Genomic DNA, 19,020 nt, shown 5'->3' with positions numbered 1-19,020 from the left:
ACACAGACACACAGACACACACACAGACACACACACAGACACACACACAGACACACACACACACACACACACGGAGTTTGAACATAACATCTTTTGCTTGTTTGACTGCAGCCATGCTTCCAGCCCTGCCTTTCATTGATAAATTGGAGATTAAGAAGCCAGGCTTCGGGGCTGGGAAGGTGGCTCAGTGGTAGAGTGCTTGCCTTGCATGCATAAGGCCCTGGGTTCGATTCCTCAGCACCACATAAGCAAAAAGAAAAAAAAGCCAGAAGTGGCACTGTGGCTCAAGTGCTAGCCTTGAGCTAAAGAGCTGAGGGACAGCACCCAGGCCCAGAGTTCAAGCCCCATGACTGACAAAAAAAAAAAAAAAAAAAGCCAGGCTTCTTCTGCTTGGGCTGGCTTTGAACCACAGTTCTCCAGGTCTCAGCCTTCCGAATATTTAGGCTTCTAGGTGTGAGCCACCTGCATCAGACTAGCAGAATACATACATACATATATATATACACACACACATATATATAGACACACATATATATACATATATACATACATACATATATATGGAGCTTAATGGGAGATAAGAGTTTCATGGACATTCTTTGCCCAGACTGGCTTCCAACCCAATCCTCAGATCTCAGCCTCCTGAGTAGCTAAGGATTACAGGCATGAGCCACTAGTGCTCAGCTACACAATATTTTTAAATAGGTATGAACAGCTGGCACTGTAAATGTCCTTCAGTGACCTGTTGTTTGTTTTGAGATCTTTGGGAACCCAAGCGGCGAGAAACAGCTGTGAGTGTGGCTACAGAGTGGGGAACTTTCACAGCCAGGCAGTGTCTGAAAGGAGGAAGTCCTCGCCATCAGGTTTTACAGGCCTTTTCCTTGTGAAGCCTGGATGAATAAGCCTGCCAGTTCTCATCTTTGGCGTGACTATTTATACAACAGGCGGGTTGTTGCCAGGTGAGGGGTTGTGTGGCTGTGATTCAGAGCTGAGCCTGGGGTGTGCAAGGGAGTCTGTGGGCCTGTCCAGGATGCCAACCTTGGAGGATGGGAGGAGGCCTAGACTTCCGGTCCTGGTCATCACACCAGTCACCAGAGTGCTCAGGCCAGTCAAGGCTCCTCTTGGGGGAATGGGGGAGGGTGCCTCAGTTTCCTTTTTAAACTAACGGAAATTTTAAGCTAATGTTTTCCAGTTTCTTTAAGTGGTAGAACTCTTCTTTCAGACTGATGTAACCTGCCAGTGCAGTGGCTCAGATAAGGGCTATATTGGCTGTATTCAGCAGCCCTCCCCCATCACCCTCAAATCCCACACTCCTGCAGACTCTGAGAAAATACTGAGAATATTGTTTGCAAGTCCCTTTCTATTGTCAGTCCAGTTCTGAAACTATGTTTCTTTCCTCGTGAATTTATTATGAATTTATTTCCTCATGCGTATTTTATTGCCAGAGATTTGACTGTAATAAGAACAGCAAAAAGACACAAGAAAGGGGTGGAAAGATGGTCACAAGCATCCGGACAGAGATGCAAGGTGTAATGGGAACTAAGATATGAAAAATCCTTCCTTCCTTCCTTCCTTTCTTCCCCTCTTTCTCCTTCCCTCCTTTCCTTCTTACAGAACTGGGCAAAAGTGTTCTGCCATTGAGCTATATATAAACACAGCATGAATGCTAGAAACTATCAGTACACTGTACAGTGTGTTTAGTACACATTAGGTACTTGATGTCTGTTCCTCCATGTATCCCTTAGGCTGCTCCTGAAATTGGCAAGGTCACCCCCATTTTATTGAAACTCTCTGAAGTGAATAACTTTGCACAGGGCCCCACAGCCAGCAGTGGATTTGTAATTTGTAACTCAGCGTTGCGGCCCTGGGAACACGCTGTTTCCTATCAGGCAAAGTCTCTTTAGGATAGTTAAAGTTTTTCAATCAAGGCTACCTTGATTGATTTTTTCAGAAAACAAGTTCCTCTTTCTTTTTCCTCCTGGACACTTTCCCTTTACCCTGGGGTTATGGTGCTCCAGTAAGCATATTGCCTGCATAGAGGCTGTAAATTAATAAAGTGATCCCATCAGGGTACCGTCATTAAAACTGTCACTCTCCTTGGAACTTTTGCTTGGCTACAGTGTTCTTTTCTTTCTCCTTAACAGTTCAAGGCCATCAATTTGAGTCTGAGCTTGCATGGATTTCTTTAGGAAGTGGAGACAACAAATTCTTTGAAAAGCCCACAGTTTCCATGTCACTGAGGATCCAGGACTGGCTTTCCCTTCCCTATTTCTCTTCTAGGATGAGGAAAGCCTCAGGCTCAGCTGGAAGGTTCATTTTTGTCACACAGGAAGGGAAAAATAATGTCAAGTGTGAGAGATAACCTGGGGTGAGTAATTCATGAAGACAGATAGGCAGGTCAGACAGGCAGGTGTACATTCCTGCAGTGCAGGCCTCCACCTGCCAGATGGAAAGGAGGCCCAGTGGCCTCCCTCTACTCAGTAGCCCTTGGGCAGCTGCTGCCCCCTGGCTGGAGCAAGAAGAGGTCCAAAGCCAGAAGTCCTGGAAGTAGGTTAGCTTCTGCTTCGTAAGCCATTTGATCCATGTTGTGATCCTCCTATGCCCTGCAAGCAGCCAGGATGTATGTCCAGCTCCTGTTGTAGTCTCTGGGAGCCCCTTCCTACCAGTTTTAATTCATAAAGTTGCATTTCTGCTGTTACTTATTTGCTAAGAGCTCATTGAGGAACAGGTTCTCTTCAATGAGCATGTTGATCCTCTGTGGCTAAGATGGCCAAAGACTCCAGATTCTCTGGCATAGTCCCAGCTCCAGATACTTTGTTCCCTTCCTTCAAAATGTAGCTATTAGGTGGGGTGGGGTGGTGCATGCCTGTAATCCTAGCCACTCCGGAAGTGGAGGCCCAGGAGGATCTAGGTTCAAGGCCAAGACTGGGCAAGAAATTAGGGAGATCCTATCTTGACGAATAACCTGGGTGTGTGTGTGTGGTAGCACAGGATTATAATTCTAGCCGTATGAGAGAAAGGCTGGCACTGGGCAACAATGCAAGACCCTACCCAGAAAAATAATTAAAGAAAAAAAAGTTTGGGATGAGGCTCTAGAAACAGAACTTTTACCCAGCACGTGCAAGGCCCTGAGTTAAAACACTGCCAAAAGAAAAAAGTATTCATTGAGAATCTATTGATACTGAGCAGAACATCAGGAAATAGTCTGTATCTTTTTGGAGCCTGTTGTTCTGTAGGACACTGTATTCTGATTTAGGAGGTGGAAAATACGGTCACCTGTCACTGGCCTCAGTAACCCAAATTCTCCAGTGGCCCATGAATGCATTACTTCAGCCATTTAGATGGAGTTATGTTTTTGGAGCTTCTTTCTAAGTCTAAGGAAACAGCTTCAAGTATGAGCATGGCAGTAAGTTGTACCCACAGGAAGCACTGGAATCTGGAGTCTATATGTTACTGATTACTCTTGCTGTTGACTCTTGTGGCACTTCATGTACCTGCAGGGGTTATGGAATGCCCACCCCTTCAAGTAGATTGTTTCCTTTTCCTTCTTTGGTGACAGCTTTGCCCCTGCCCTCTCCATCTACATTCTTCCCCCTGCATAAATAAGTAAATATGCTATAAATATTTCAGTATGCTTCTCCAAAAGATTACAACTGTTTCTTACTATTATTACGACACTTTTGTCTTGCCTAAAAAGTAATATTATAGAGATATTTTAAAGGTTACAAAAGAAAAATTCAGTCACAAATATTAGCTCTTTTTTGTTTTCCCCTGTGTTCACTGCAGTTTTTGACCATAGCATGCTGATATTTTGTAAAAGTTACAGCATTTTCTTTTCCTTTAGAACTTTGCTGGGCATCATCTTTTTTAAATGGAGGCAAACAGCAGTCTCTTGTCTCTCCATCTATTAGGATTAAAGGTGTATCCTCCAACTGGGCGACATTTACATACTCTAGGTGATACCCAGAGCCTTCTCCAGTGTTTAACCTCCTATTCAGTCAGCAAATCTTTATTGAGAAGGTCATTACAGGTCCACAACTGCTAGAATGCTAGAACTACAGTAGGAAGCTCAACATGGCCTAATCGAGTCTTGGAACTGACAGTCAGTCTGGATACTTATGACTCCTTGGTTATGGCTGTGGTTGGTCATGTGGTGGATGGACAGGAGTAGTCTTAACAGGTTTGAAGGGTTGGAGAGGGAGGACATTCTGGAAGGAAGGACATCTCAGCCTCGCCATGTGAGATAAAGTAAGAGGAAAGGCCTGTATAAATAGCTTAATAATAGAGTCAAAAAGGGAGGCTTTTGGTTACAGAACAGAAGGGAAGGTATACAACTTAAGTGAGTCAGTGGAAGGGGGGTGGGGTAAGTAGAGAAAAGCTCCTATCCTGGGTGGGTCTGACTCTTCCAAATGGCCCAGAGATCTGAAGACTGGATTTGGGGGCAGGGCAGGCTCTCTATCTCAGAGTCTCTGAGATGCCATGTGGAAATGGGAGTTCCAGTTACTGTGATGATTCTTAGCGAGTTTGGAGGCAATGCAATCGAAGGAAGAGTTAGACTTGGAAAAACAGAAAAAGACTTGAAATCTGCCACCCTGAAAGATCTAATAATAATATTTCCACAGAAGGGTTATTGTGAGGATTAACGAAAATACTGTGTGATAAAAATCACTGGACAGCAAATATTTTCCCCCTTCTTTTCTTATTAACTATGTTCTCCTCCCTTTCCCTGTCATGGCCTACAAGAAAGTGGTTCTTCTCCCTGAGTCATAGCCAAACGGATGGGGGTATATAGAGTCTTGTGACCCTGTTCCTTCCAGGGGGTCTTTTATTTAGACTGACATTTTAGTAACTTTTCATCTATTTCCTTCTTTAGGCAGCACTGTGTTTGAATTCAAGGCTTGCTCTTACTAGGCAGGTGATTTATCATGTGAGTCATGCCCCCAACCCGTGTGTGTGTGTGTGTGTGTGTGTGTGTGTGTGTGTGTGTGTGTGTGTGTGTGTGTGTGTGTGTGTGTGTGTGTGTGTGTGTGTGTGTGTGTGTGTGTGTACACACTGGGATTTGGATTTAGGGCAGTGTCCCTTAGCTTTTTCACTCAAGGCTGGTACTCCAACCATTTGAGCCATAGCTCCACTTCTAGCTTTTTGATGGTTAACTGGAGATAAAAGTCTCATCATTTTTTCTGCGCAGACTTCCAACCATAGTCCTCAGACTTGAGTAGGTAGGAGCCACTGGCAATCAGTTAGTTTTCTAAAAGAGTTTCAAATTTCTGCCCGGCCTAGGACCAACATTCTTCCTCCTTTACCTTCCAAATAGATGGGATTACAGACTTGCTTTAAAAAAACAATAAAATAAAAGTGATTGCTTTAACAATAACACTTGAATTTTTTTTTTTTTGCTAAAAAAAGAAAAATCAAAGAATACAAAAGAACACTAAAGGAACAATGACATCCCATTTGCTCAAGGGATTTGTCACCAAAGGTTTGACTGCATCTTTCTGATGTGTTACACAAAGACACATCCATTCTTAAAACAAAAAAGTGAGAATGCAAATCTAGTACATTTCATTTAACATGTCTTAGAAACTTCTTCCTGCTTTTCATTCTTAGGCCCAGGACCTCTCAGGCAGTGTCCCAGAGACCCTTTGTCCTGAAGTCATTTGTGTTTTCCTCTGTTTATGGTGGTTCCCAGGTCCCCACCTTGGCTGGAGGTGGCATCTTTTGTGTCTGGCCACCTGAGTTATTCTGGTGGCCAGTCCACCTGTGGGTGCCCTGGCTTTGTGGACATTCATCTCAGCAAAGCCGGTGAGGCCATCAACTTGTTTTGCAGGAACTGGGTGGAGCTCATGACTGAAAGAACATGCTTTTGTTTCCTGATCTGTGGGGAATATGTTTAGAGCTTTTCTTCTTCCTAATTACATGTTCAATAAGCTAGGGATCTCTTAATGCCAACTTGTCACTGTACCAAGAACCAATTAATAGCCCAGTCAACTAGACTTCCTGACACATTTCAGGAGCAGCAGTGTGTCTATGGGAGTTACAAGAAAACCAGAGCACCTGGGCCTTGGGTCCCATCTCTTCCCAAGGGGGTACTTAAGACATGTGGAGGAAGCCAGGGCTATATTGTCTCCCTTTTCAAAAAGTTCTCTTTGTAAATTAGAGGTGTTTTCTTTTTTTTTGAAGGAGTAATGAAATAGAGTATCAAGAAAAACTAAATAGAATCAAAAGCCATCCTGCTGTCCAGCATCCCTGCCCCAACTTCACAGAGGCCTTATCAGAGATCATGGATTTGAATAACTTGCCATATATCTTTCTAGGCTTCCCTGCCATGCCCTCCCCACCCCCTCCATTTTACCAATTTTGAGTGGGATCAAAAAGTACATCTGTTGAAATGAATGATGTAAAAATGCAAATTACCATTTTGTATGTCAGAAACTATTCTGTGAGGGAATCTATGCAGAGATGGTTGAAAAGTTAGGAGAGCAGAGTGGCCCAAGTGGACTTTGGGGTTCTCTGTCTTGTGGTGTTCACATACAGGCAAAGCTGGGAGGGGTTTCAATCCTTGGTCTTTGTTTTTTCTTGCCTCTGTCCCCTCCTTATTGTAAAGGCTCCTACTCTGTCCCGCTACATCAGAGAAACCCTACAGAATGTGCAGATTCACTTAATGTCAGACAGAATGGGCTTGAATCTACATGTGTGGCCATAGCAAGTTATTTCACCTTTGTGAACTTAAGTTTTCTCGGCTATGAAGTAGAGACAGTAACTGTTATGCACCAGACTGACTGTGAACTTGAAATGTACTAAGGGACATTTCTACTTGCAGAACTAGTTACACAGTAACTAGTCTTCAATAAAGCTTATTTTCCTGATTTGGAAACAATGATCTAAGCTTTAATTGAAGGAATTAAAGATCAGGTAGCAGGAGTTGGAAGATTCTCCAGCTAGTGCAATCACACTGTCTCTGCCTCAGCCTCAGAAATATTTCATGAAGCCGGGCGCCGGTGGCTCATGCCTGTATTGGAGATAAGAGTCTCACAGACTTTCCTGCCTGGGCTGGCTTTGAACCACGATCCTCAGATCTCAGCCTCCTGAGTAGCTAGAATTACAGGTGTGAGCCACCAGCTCTGGCTGTGAGACTCTTATCTTCAACTAATCACCAGAAAACTGGAAATGGCCCTGTGGCTCAAGTGGTGGAGCACTTGCCTTGAGCTGAAGAGCGCAGGGACAGTGCCCAGACCCAGAGTTCAAGTCCCATGACAGACCAAAAAAAAAAAAAAAAAAAAAGAAAGAAAGAAATATTTCATGAATAGACACAAGAGGTTGGCGACCAACCACACCTCTTTTTACTCAGAACTGCATCCTAGGGTTAGCCCTACTCTCGCTGGACTATTTGGCTGCCAGATGATTTCTTGAATTTCAGACCATGTATTTTCAGATGAAGTCATCAAAGGAATTGGTATAAAAGGAAAAACAGTGCCACCATGAGTGTGAGGACTTGAACACTCACTGATGTAATAAACAAGTCTCTCTTGTACCTTGGAAGAATTAGAAAAGGGTATCCCCTCTGGGCAGGTAGAACAATGGGGATGTACAATGAGGATAGAAGTTGGCAGAAGATACTTTCCTCCAGGGTCAAGACTCCTGGCCAATGGAGGCCAGGCTGGGTCTCTGCTCCCCCTGCCTCTCACGCCAGGCACCCAAGTGCTGGACACAACTTGAGCAGTCATACACCAAGGCCCATTATTCCAGCTGTTTTTAATGAGCCCTCACGACTCATTGTTTCTTTTCTCTTTTCCTTCCTTCTTGTAGCCTCCTGAGCTGAGCAATGGGGAACCTACCCGGAAACTTCCTCAGGGTGTCGTCTATGGTGTAGTACGGAGATCAGATCAAAACCAGCAGAAGGAAATGGTGGTGTATGGCTGGTCCACCAATCAGCTGAAAGAAGAGATGAACTACATCAAAGATGTGAGCCACTTAGGGGATTCCTTTTAGGACCTACATTTCTTTTTTTGGAGTTATCAGATGGAAAACAAATTCTTAAGAATTATTTTGATATGGGAAATGTTTTTGTGTGTCTCATGATGTTAGAAGTATAGATTTTGTGAAAGTAAAAACCTACAGCTTTATGAACATTTAACTTGATGGGTTTGCAAATACACAGAGCCATATCATGTTAGCTATTGTTTTTCTATCTATCTATCTATCTATCTATCTATCTATCTATCTATCTATCTATCTATCTATCTATCTATCTATCTATCTATCTATCTATCTATCTATCTATCTATCTATCTATGCCAGCACTAGGGCTTGGATACAGGGCCCTCATGTGCTTGTTCCTGCTTATTTACTCATTGCTAGCCCTTTACACTTGAACCATGCCTCCAGCTTGGCTCTTTGCTGTCTTTGACCCTCAATCCTCACATCTCATCCTCCTTAGTAGCTAGGATTACAGATAGGAGCCCAGGCCAACGTTTTTTTTTTTTTTTTTTTGAGGGGGGAGGAGGGCTGGGTCTCTTATCATTAAGAAATGTTGATCATCTTTCATGAAAATGTTCTAGTTTAACCTCTTACCATTCTGGTGGGCTGTAGGTGAGAGACACTTTGGAGAAAGTCAGGAAGCGGATGTATGGAGACTACGATGAAATGAGACAGAAGATCCGACAGCTCACTCAGGATCTGTCAGTAAGTCTATACCTCAGTGTCCTGGCTGTGGGGAGGAGAGGGCAGAGCGTGGAACCTCCCCTCGGTGTCTGGTACCTGGAGATGTTCAAATATTTCATGTTCTTCCTGAAGGGAGCCATGTTTTACATGAAATGAGGGAAGTATAGTCACAGACTGAACACTGCTATTTATAGGAAACCTTTAAGAACTATCTTTTTGATCTTCAAAGCATTCCCTCCAAAGTCTATTCCTAAAACTTTATTCTACAGATAGGCTCTCCCACGTGGGCAATGACAGCTGGGCAAACTTATTTAGGGCAGCATTGCTTGTAATGGTAAAAATATTGGAAACCTAAAGGCCATCAGGAAGAGGAAAGGAAATGATAGTCTGTCGAATGATATTTTATCAGACGTGCTGTGTTAGCAAATATATGATTGTAAAAGCATAAGAGAAAAGAAGCTGTTGAACAAGTGATAAGAAATACCTCAACATTACAGAGTGGATAATGATCAACACTTTATTAATGAGAAGGGACCTAACCCAGCTCCCCTATTATCTACTTCTGCTTACATAAAGCAGGAGGACAACATAAATATACCCGATTGTTCTGTGTGTGCCCAGAAGTGACTGAAAGATAATCGAGAACGCAATTCCCAGTGGCTGATAGTAGGGAGGACAAGTGGGGAGAGCAGGGGAGGGACTTGGGGTATGATAGGCGTGAAAGGGAGACTTATTTGTCTGTACCTTTTATAGTTTTAAAATGTTGGCACATGTGAGTACAGCTAAGCTTCTAGTTTAACTCAAGCTATTGCTGGTGGGATTCAAAGGGGATCCTTGCTATTCATAGGCTCCAAGGTGAGTTGTTATATGGATGACAGATCTTCCATGAGAGACCAGATCTGCAGGAATGAGGTTGGACAGAAGCTGGGCCTGAACATCCAGTCTGTGGCTGGATCGTCAGGCATCTTCTTGTGTTGTTGATTACAGAACTGGAGTGCATAAACATGCCCACTAAAGCCCACTCTCACCAGTGTGCAGGAAATATGTGACATCCTCACATGCCCTCTGTGGAAATTCACTGACAGACACTGATGACTGTCCCTAAAGCTAAATGACTGAATTTGCCCTGGGAGCAGGGACAGGCTCGTGTTTCGCTGGCCATCTCCTACGTGTGATCATTTTCTGGAGTTACAACTGTCCTGGAACCTGTCTCTCCTCCACACTGCATTCTCCATCCGCCTCCCAGCTACACACAGAATAGTATTTACTGATTATGGCCAAACAATCACAGCCCCGAATAAAGTTGGGTATCACCTGCCCCTGGACCTGGCCTGATGTTTCAACCCCTAGGTGCTCCTCCTGCTCTGTCCTGCCTGGCTGATTTCTGTGCCCTCCTCCACCCCTGAACCTTCATGTATGTCCCACCCCTAGTCCCACTGTTAAGCTCTGGCTTGGGACTGGGGCGCTGACAGAACTTTCTCCAACACATTAAACAGACACACTCAATTAAAGCACCTGCAACAGCCACAAAACCACCCTAGAGAATAAGAAAAGCCCGCAGCTGTGCTTCCTATGGTGACTAGAAGGAACAAGATGTCAGAAACCATTCCTGATGGTTTGCCTTTCCTGCTGTGTGACTGAGTAGATCGCTTTCCCTCTCTCATCCAGTTCCTTTCTTATGAAGAGCCAATGCTGACTCCTGCCCAGTGGGGTTCTGTGCTTCTGTGGGTGAATGTGAAAATGCTATCCGAAGGAAAATTATGTTTTGTCTTTCTACTGTCTGGCTCACGCATCTGTTGCCTTTAAGCTAAAGCATTAAGGGTAAATGCTGTTGAGATGGACGTGTGCTCGCAGAAGGAAGCTCCACTGAAGACTGTTGTGGGGTGTGAGTTGGTTTTGACTTGTCTCCTCCCTTGGTCCAGGTCTCCAGTGCTCAGAAAGATTACCTGGAGAATCACATCGAGAGCCAGTCGTCAGCCTTGGATAGTTTCAACGCCATGAGCTCGGCTTTGGCATCAGACTCCATTGGCCTGCAGGTATTCATCTGCTGCTGTTCTACCACTGAGTGTCATGGGGAGTGAGTCCTGCTCCTCTGCTCCTGAGCCCATTGTGCAGAATCACAGTCACAGGGAAGACTGGGCCTTAAGGAAGTCAGAGACATTGTCCCTTTGTTTTATGCTTATTGGGATGGGGGTAGGGGGGCAGTTCAGGCTGGAGCTATCACTTCACTACCACACACCCCATGGCTCCTCAGTTATTTTTCCAGTAAACTACTGTATTTTTTTTTTAAATTCTTATTTTTGCCCAGGGCTGGTCTTGGAATACAAGAGCTTATGGCAAAAATAACTGAAAGCAGAAAAGGCTTGGATGCATGGCTCACGTGGTAGAGCATCTGGCTAGCAAGCTGTCTAGGCAGGGACTCCACCATTAAGCCACACTGCCAGCTCCTATTTTTGCATTAGACAGGGCTGTGTGTATTCCACACAATGTCTTGTGGTACCAGACAAAGAGAAAGAGAAAGACTCGGTATCCTTCATTTGTTTAAAAAGAAAAAATTGCGGGTCTTCAACTCACGGCAAGGGACTGTCTTCACTCATCTGATTGGCTAGGCACTCACCATGCAAATGCTGCCCCTCTCACAGTCCCAACAGAGCCGTCCCTGCCTAACACAGCGAAGATATCCAAAACAAAGCTTTGTGTTTACGTGGGCTAGCTTCCCTTGGCCTTGCTTTCCAAACATTTACACAATGGTTTCTGCCCTTTCTCCAACTAAAATGGACTCTTATCTTTTTACTGTCCTCTGAAAGGTTCCACAAATGATTTTCAAATCCCTTCTGGTCCTATATAAATAACTGAGTGGATAAGCAAACAGACTTTCACGTGGGGCTTGTCTCCTTCTGGTGGTACTGAGCATTCCCTAACCATAGTCCACGGGGTCACAACAAAGCTCGGCCTCTGTCCAGCGGTGACGCTGGGTGGGTCTCATGTTTGGGTTTGTCTGGGATGCCCATTTCTGGTGGGGCCTCCAAACCCCACGCTTTTCCTTTGCATATGCCAGTTTTCCCTGGCTTCGGGCCAAGCCCCAGTTTGGCTCTGGCTTGTTCCAGGGCCTTTGTTTTCCCTTCCTCCTGCTGTCAAGGGGGCTCACCAAGGCCCCCTTTCCTTCCCTTTGGGATGCCATCTCATTCCAGCCCACTAGGAAGGTCTTTGTCCCATCTACATTCAGCCTAGCTTAGGGCCTATATCATGTTTCTGTTTTCTATTATTATTATTATTATTTATTGGCAGAAAAAAATTGAGAGCTGGGTGTAATGGTACCTTCATTCCTGTAATGCTAGCTGTTTGGGAGAGGGAGGCAGGGAGGATCACAATCTGAAGCCAGCCTGGGCAAAGACAGTGAGTGAGATCCCATCTCAACAAACAAGGTGCATGTGGTGGCTTGTGCCTGTCATCCTGGCTAGGCAGGAGGTAGAAGTAGGAGGATTGCGGTCTGAGGTCATCAGTGGGAAAAACCATGAGATCCTTTTGAAAATAAAGCAAAAAGGGCTGATGGAGCCAGGCGCTGGTGGCTCACGCCTGGAGTCCTAGCTAATCAGGAGGCTGAGATCTGAGGATCAAGGTTCAAAGCCAGTCTGGGCAGGAAAGTCTGTCAGACTCTTATCTCCAATTAACCACCAGAAAACCAGAAGTGGTGCTGTGGCTCCAGGGGTAGAGCACCAGCCTTGAGCTGAAGAGCTCAGGGATAGAGTTCAAATGGCTTAAGTGACAAAGTGCCTGCCTAGTAAGTATCAGGCCCTAAGTTCAAACCCCATTACTGCCAAATACATACATACATACATATATATATATATATATATGAATTTGCCTATTTTTGATTTATACACCTATTTTGATTGATAAATTGATATACACACTATAGAAAAAGTTAAGAGAAATACCTACTATTCTATTACACAGTGAGAACTACTATTTGCATGAGGCTTTATTAATGAGAGTCTACTCCAGTGACTTGTTGCAGGTGTGGTTTTCTTTGTGAAGTGGGGTAGTAACACATTTTCCTCAGAAAGCCTCAATCCCTTTCTATGCATCCTAAGCCATGGCAGGTGCCCTGATGATTATGGAAAGCTCCCCAGCCCCCAAACATCAAGTTGGCAGGTGTCTTGACCACTGTAGGAAAGCCCACATCCCTCAAACCCCCAGGTTGCAGTGGGGTCTGACAAGGGGAAGTGCCCGCCGCGTGGCCCTAGGCCATAGGTTCTCACATCCCCCGATCTGGTTTCGTTTGTTTCTGTCCTCATAGAAAAGCCTGGTAGATGTCACTTTGGAAAACAGTAACATTAAGGATCAAATCAGAAATCTGCAGCAGACCTATGAAGCCTGCATGGACAAACTGCGTGAAAAGCAGAGGCAATTGGAGGCAGCCCATGTGGAGAATCAGCTGCTGAAGATGAAGGTAAGGGAGTTGCACCTACATCTCGTACTAGCCTTTCCTGCCTTTGTAGCTCCTTTTTCCTCCTCTCATCTTCAATGTTTCCATTTCCATTACTCCATTTTTTTTCAGGGGTGGGGTGGGCAGTGTTTTGAGCTCCGGTGGGCCTCACGCTTTCTTATCAGGTGCTCTACTGCTGAGCAATGCTTCCAACTTTTTAGCACTGATTATTATTATTAGTAGTAGTCAGTTGTGAGGCTTGAACTCTGGGCCTGGGTGCTGTCCCTTGGCTCTTCAGCTCTTCAGTTCACTTGAGTCACAGCACCACTTTGTTTTCTGGTGGTTAATTGGAGATAAGAGTCTTCCGGACTTTCCTTGCCCAGGTTGGCTTTGAACCGTGATCCTCAGATCTTGGCCTCCTGAGTAGCTATGATTACAGGTGTGAGCCACCGGCATCTGACTCTGATTATTTTTAAGATAGGGTCTCACAGATAAAACAGTAATCACCTGTTTTACCCCATCCAATAGTAGCTAGGATGACAGGCATGCACTACCATGCCCAGCTCCTTCCACTGACAGTCTCCAAAGTTTTTTGCTCAGGTTGGCCTGGAACTACAATCCTCCCACTCTTACTACCCCCCTCCCCGCCATAAAATCTGGGACAATAGGTGAGTGCCACTATACCTAGCTCTTGGTTGAGGAGTCTTAGGAACTTTTATTCCAGGGCTGGGATAGTTGGAACCACAATCCTCCTGATTTCAGCCTGCCAACTCACTAGAATTACTGGCATGGGCCATGGAGGAGAACCCTCTCTCACGGTCTGTGTGCAGGAGAAATAGAGGTGTAGGTTGAATGTGGGGGGGGGGCGCACCCAGATTCTCAGCTGATAACCCCTGGTTGGGAGTTTCCATGTTTTGGCTTCTTGGCTGCCCACACTTGCTTAGTGATGAGAGAGGAGAATCATAGGTTGTCTAGAATCATGCATCACTTCACCGGAGCAAACAGTACATCACCTATTGAGGCTTAGGGATGCCTCCCTTGTCTAGAGGTGAGGAGCCCAGCAAATCCAGCTCTCTGGAAGAGAACAGAGCCTAGAAGGAAGGGATGAGATCATACCTCTAAACAAGTCAGTGGCATGAAGACCACGTATGTGCATGGTCTGGGTGGAGAGGAGAACCAAGCCCTGCAGACTCAGCCCTGCGCATGTCCAGCAACACAGCCTCATCTCCCAAACTGCACCTGCTCAGACCACTAGAGGTAACTTGGCTTAGTGTCACCACTAGATTGGAAATGCAGCATCTGGAAAAGTATCTCGGTGGGAAAACACGCAGGCTGACTTTTTTCTTCTTATTCTTTTTTTGGCAGTACTAGGGTTTGAATGTGGTGACTTGCACTTGCTAGGCATGTGCTCCACCTCTTAAACTATGCCCCTAGCCCTTTGAGGGGAATTTTTCAGGTAGGGTCTTGCATTTTTTTTGCCTGGGGCGGGCTTTGGACCTCATTCTTCCTAGCTCTGCTTCTCAAGTAGTGGAGATTACCATTCCTGGCATATTGATTGAGAAGGAGTCTCAGTATTTTTTTTTTTTATTGATTAGGCTAGCCTTGATCACCAATTCCCAAGTAGCAGATTGATTTATTTTTATGCTCATCCTGGGGCTTGAATTCAGGGCCTGGGCACTACTCTGCTTGAGCTTTTCTTCCTTCCTTCCTTCCTTCCTTCCTTCCTTCCTTCCTTCCTTTTTTTTCTCAAGGCCACTGCTCTACTACTTGAGTCACAGCTCCAATTTCAGGGTTTTTTTTTTTTTTTTTTTTTTTTTTTTTGCTGGTTACTTGGAGATAAAAGTCTCACTGACTTTCCTACCTGGGCTGCTTTGAACTCCAATGCTCAGATCTCACCCTCCTGAGTAGCTATGATTATAGGTATGAGCCACCAGCACCTGGCTAAATTTTTGTGTTTGGATCATTGTAAATAACTTAGTGTACAGTGCCACCTGTGTTTTATTTGTCTACTCAGCCTTCTTCCTCTGCCTTGCCCTGGAAGTTCCTGCTGTTTCCCTCCACTACCGACCTGCGTTCCCCACACGAGGTGTCCAGAGGGAAGTGTGTAAGCTATGGTCCCACAATGAGTCTCTTTGCAGGTGGAATCGTCTCAAGAAGCCAATGCTGAGGTGATGAGGGAGATGACCAGGAAGCTGTACAGCCAGTATGAGGAAAGGCTCCAAGAGGAGCACCAGAAGCACAGCGCCGAGAAAGAGGCTCTCCTGGTGTGTTGTGGCCAGCATATCCCATCGAATAGGCAGCATGGTGTGGGGGAGGTGTCACAGTGAGCGATCTCTCCCCTTAGAGGGGAAGATGTGAGCGAGGGACCAAAGTACTTATTTATTATCTGCTCCTTCACCCCTCTCCCTTCTTCCCATCCTACTCCGAATAGACCCCCAGGTGTTTCTCAATACATGCTGCATCTGTCCACTTATTGGCAGCCACACAGTTCCTGGCTTTGACACAGCCGTGCCCTTTCCTTACTCCACTGGTTCATCTTTCCCTGAAATTTCTTACTTCTCTGTTCTGGATTCCCCCTCAGCTTCCCCCAAAGCCTCATAAGCACCACCCTCTCCATATAGGACCTCTCTGCCATTCACACCTCTAGAAGTTTCCTCTGCCCTTGAAAGCTCTGTGCTGTGAAAGTCCATTGTGCCGGACCTAGAAGCAGGACGCACAGCTCTCATCCTGGCTTTGTTAGAGCAGCCTAAGTTGTCAGAGGAGGAACTTCCTGCTGCCTTCTCTGTGTCTACGGAGGATTAATAGGAGTGCTGAATGACTGACAGGGGTTTCTTCTTTGGAGAGGATACACGGGGAGGTGGGAGAAAGATCTGGGAATTCTATATTCAATTCTAGATCTGGCCCTGATTCCCTTCAAACGTAGGGACACTTGAGTCCGCAAGTGGTAACTCTAAAGGGAAATGATGCCACCACAAAGTCAGATCTACTTGGGCCCTGGTGACTTGCTCAATCACTCCATACCTGTGCTGAAGTGAGAGTTTCTTTGGCAGGAGGAAACCAATAGTTTTCTGAAAGCAATTGAAGAAGCCAATCAAAAGATGCATGCGGCAGAGGTCAGCCTAGAGGAGAAGGACCAGAGGATTGGAGAGCTGGACAGGCTCATTGAGCGCATGGAAAAGGTAACAGACAAAACCTGAATCTGTGCCCCATTCACCCAGGTTCCTTTGCTTTTCCCCTACTCCCTTTCCAGGCCTGTCTGAAGATTAGTACTGGCTTCTCTCAACCCCAAGTTTGTAATTATTCAAACAAGTAAATACAGTCTGTAGAATAAATCCAACAGAGTTCTAGTTTGTGCTATGGTAATTATTCTGATGCTTTTAAACAACATCACAAGGCTATAGCAAGGTTTGGGTGGAAAAGAACTTGCCTAGCAACCATGAGGCCCTGAGTTCAAACCTCAGTACAGCCCCAAACAAAACAAAGCAAACAAGAAATCATTATGTATGAAATCCTTTACACAAATTACCATTGTAACAGCCAGCCAGGGTTCCAAACATGCACTCAGGTTACCTGTTGAGTAACCCAAGGCCTATTTTGGGTGTTCGGTCAGTACCCCACCCCTGTTGTTACTGGGGCATGTGTCTGGGACAGGCAGATATTTCCTTGAACACACCTAGAGTTTGGAGGAACCAGGGAAGTCGCTCGTGGTGGGGATGGGGGTACTAGGGAAGACAAAAGCTCAGCTGAGATCATGCACTGGAAACGAGGCGGGAAGTGGAGGACAGGAAGAAGGGGGTGGAGAGAGGACAGAGGACAGGAAGGAAAGAAATGGATAAAAGTAGCTGACAGCTGAATTCTGAGTTCTGGAAAGCAGCTGTGGCTGTATAGGTTGCAGACAGAGGTGACCTACCAAAACCAAGGCATAATAGTAGCTCTGAGTAACTCACTCTGGATGCTCACAATCTCCAGCCTGGTGATGGAAGCTAGGTAGTGACAGTTGAGCAAAGTCTCTGTGTACACTGCCACGTGCATCTGAGGAGAGGCCTCCTCATCTCTCCTCTGGTGTCTACCACACACAATCCCCTACAGGCCCAGACAAAGTGGGTACTTCCAGGCTCATGGGGTATACTTTTTCTAGTAACCTCCTTACTTGAGAGTTATAATCTGATCTCTACCCCCTGGAGATAACAGAATTCCAGCTTGTATTGGAGAGCAGATGGTTGGCTCACTGAGGATAAACAACAGTATTGACTGGTGGTAGAGGTAATGGGGCCTGCAAACAGAAGGGCTTTCTAGAACCTGGGTGAATGTGCCCCATCACCATTCTCATATAGTGACACTGCCCTGTATGGATGGCAGATTTTCCTGCTGTGTGAAGGACGGAGGTGAGCAGGCAGGGTGGGGGAGCTGACCTGCAAAGTATTTCCCAGAAAGATTCCACGTATGTGTGTGGCAAGAACACAGAAACTATTCATTTGCATTTGTTTTGGTGGTACTCGGGTTTGAACTCTCTTAGCTTGCTTGCTCACAGCTAGTGCTCTACCAGTTGAGCCATACCTCCAACTCTACTTTTTATTTGCTGGTTATTTTGGAGACTCTCTTGAGGATTTTCCTATCCAGGCTGGCTTTGAATCACAATGTCAGCCTCTTGAGTAGCTAGGATGACAGGCATGAACCAGTGGCACCTGACTGAAAACAGAGGATTTAGAATCACAGGACCCAGATCTTGCCTCTCAAATTTAGGGGTTAGGAGGTGGGTATCTCTTTGCAACCATTAATCTGACCACAATATATACATATACATACATATATATATATATATATATATATATATATATATATATATATATATTAGTTGTGGGCAGTTCTTTAACTTTTCTAAACTGTTTCTTCTATAAAATGCTGATAGCATTAGTTCTTATCATGAGAAGTAAATGAGAAACATACATGCTACTTGCTTTGCACCATTCCTGGCATGGGAATAAAGGCTCAGGAATTTATGTCCTTGTTATAAGCCATAAGTGTCTGTCCCAAGTCAGCTTTTCTTTGCTAGACCTGTTTTATAGTAGATTTTCATTGTATCCCTGGGATACTGGAAGTTTCTAGTTTATTCACGCTGATTTCCACATGCAGTTCATTATGGGAGGCAAAGGTGGCGAGGTCTAGAAGGTAGTGAGGCTAGCTCTTTGCCAACACTTGGTTGGTTGGTTTGTGATTCAAAATTTATGGTTCTTTTTCCAAATTCTCTTTTCCAATAAGGCTGAAGAAATACTGCGATGAGATATCTCCATTCCCATGCTTTTCCCTTCATGGATAAATCTTTGAGAGCAGGAATCTGGCCAAATCGCTGTCCCACTGTGGGTGAGCAGCAGGTCCACAGGCGGGAACCCAGGCCTTGTTTGCATCCTGTTCTCATTTCCTGTTGCATTTTGCCCTGACAATGTGTGCTTTGGCATGGCTTCTCTCCCCTATACCTTAATTCACTGTTTTTCTTACTAAACACTGTATGGGAACTATCTTTTTATCTGACCAGCAAAAATCTTGTAACGAGTGTGCTCTCCCAGAATTCCCTGGGAGACAGAGAATGTTCTGTGCCTTCAGTCTGGTTGTGGTTTCTCAGAAGACATCATTACGCAGTGCATTCTGAAGGCTTGTCGCACTTCAAGTTTTACAAAACAGGAGTGGAAACATGAGGTGTAGCTAGGTCTTGTTGATGGCATTTTTTTTTGTAGGGTGGGGAAAGAAGTCATTTGTGAGTGGCTTGTCACTTCTATTTCAGGGCTGATGATAATAACTTCCAGCCCATGGTACAGCCCACAGGGTAGGGTAGGGGAAACTCGCTACCCAGGCCAGATGGTAAGGATGTGTGCTGGCTGTATGGATTTCACAACAGTTACAAAAACCCAGTAAAGCTGGTCTTACTTCACCAT

At 45.1% G+C, this 19,020-nt stretch overlaps 1 protein-coding gene across 2 annotated transcripts in view; it reads left to right on the top strand.

Moving 5' to 3' along the window:
* Myzap (myocardial zonula adherens protein) overlaps window positions 1–19,020 on the top strand; it is a 73,307-nt gene that overhangs the window by 13,113 nt on the left and 41,174 nt on the right. For both annotated transcript variants that reach the window (XM_069995330.1, XM_069995331.1), the window contains exons 3-8: window positions 7,807–7,962; window positions 8,590–8,682; window positions 10,584–10,697; window positions 12,962–13,114; window positions 15,229–15,354; window positions 16,141–16,269. In XM_069995330.1, coding sequence (XP_069851431.1) covers window positions 7,807–7,962; window positions 8,590–8,682; window positions 10,584–10,697; window positions 12,962–13,114; window positions 15,229–15,354; window positions 16,141–16,269 — 771 coding nt within the window. The remainder of the gene's footprint in view (window positions 1–7,806; window positions 7,963–8,589; window positions 8,683–10,583; window positions 10,698–12,961; window positions 13,115–15,228; window positions 15,355–16,140; window positions 16,270–19,020) is intronic.

Source organism: Dipodomys merriami, unplaced genomic scaffold, assembly GCF_024711535.1.
Source record: "Dipodomys merriami isolate MVZ:Mamm:240054 unplaced genomic scaffold, mDipMer1.0.p SCAF_48, whole genome shotgun sequence".
Classification (NCBI taxonomy): domain Eukaryota; kingdom Metazoa; phylum Chordata; class Mammalia; order Rodentia; family Heteromyidae; genus Dipodomys; species Dipodomys merriami.
The sequence above is the reverse complement of the archived record's forward strand: the minus strand, read 5'-3'. Positions and strand labels throughout refer to the sequence as shown.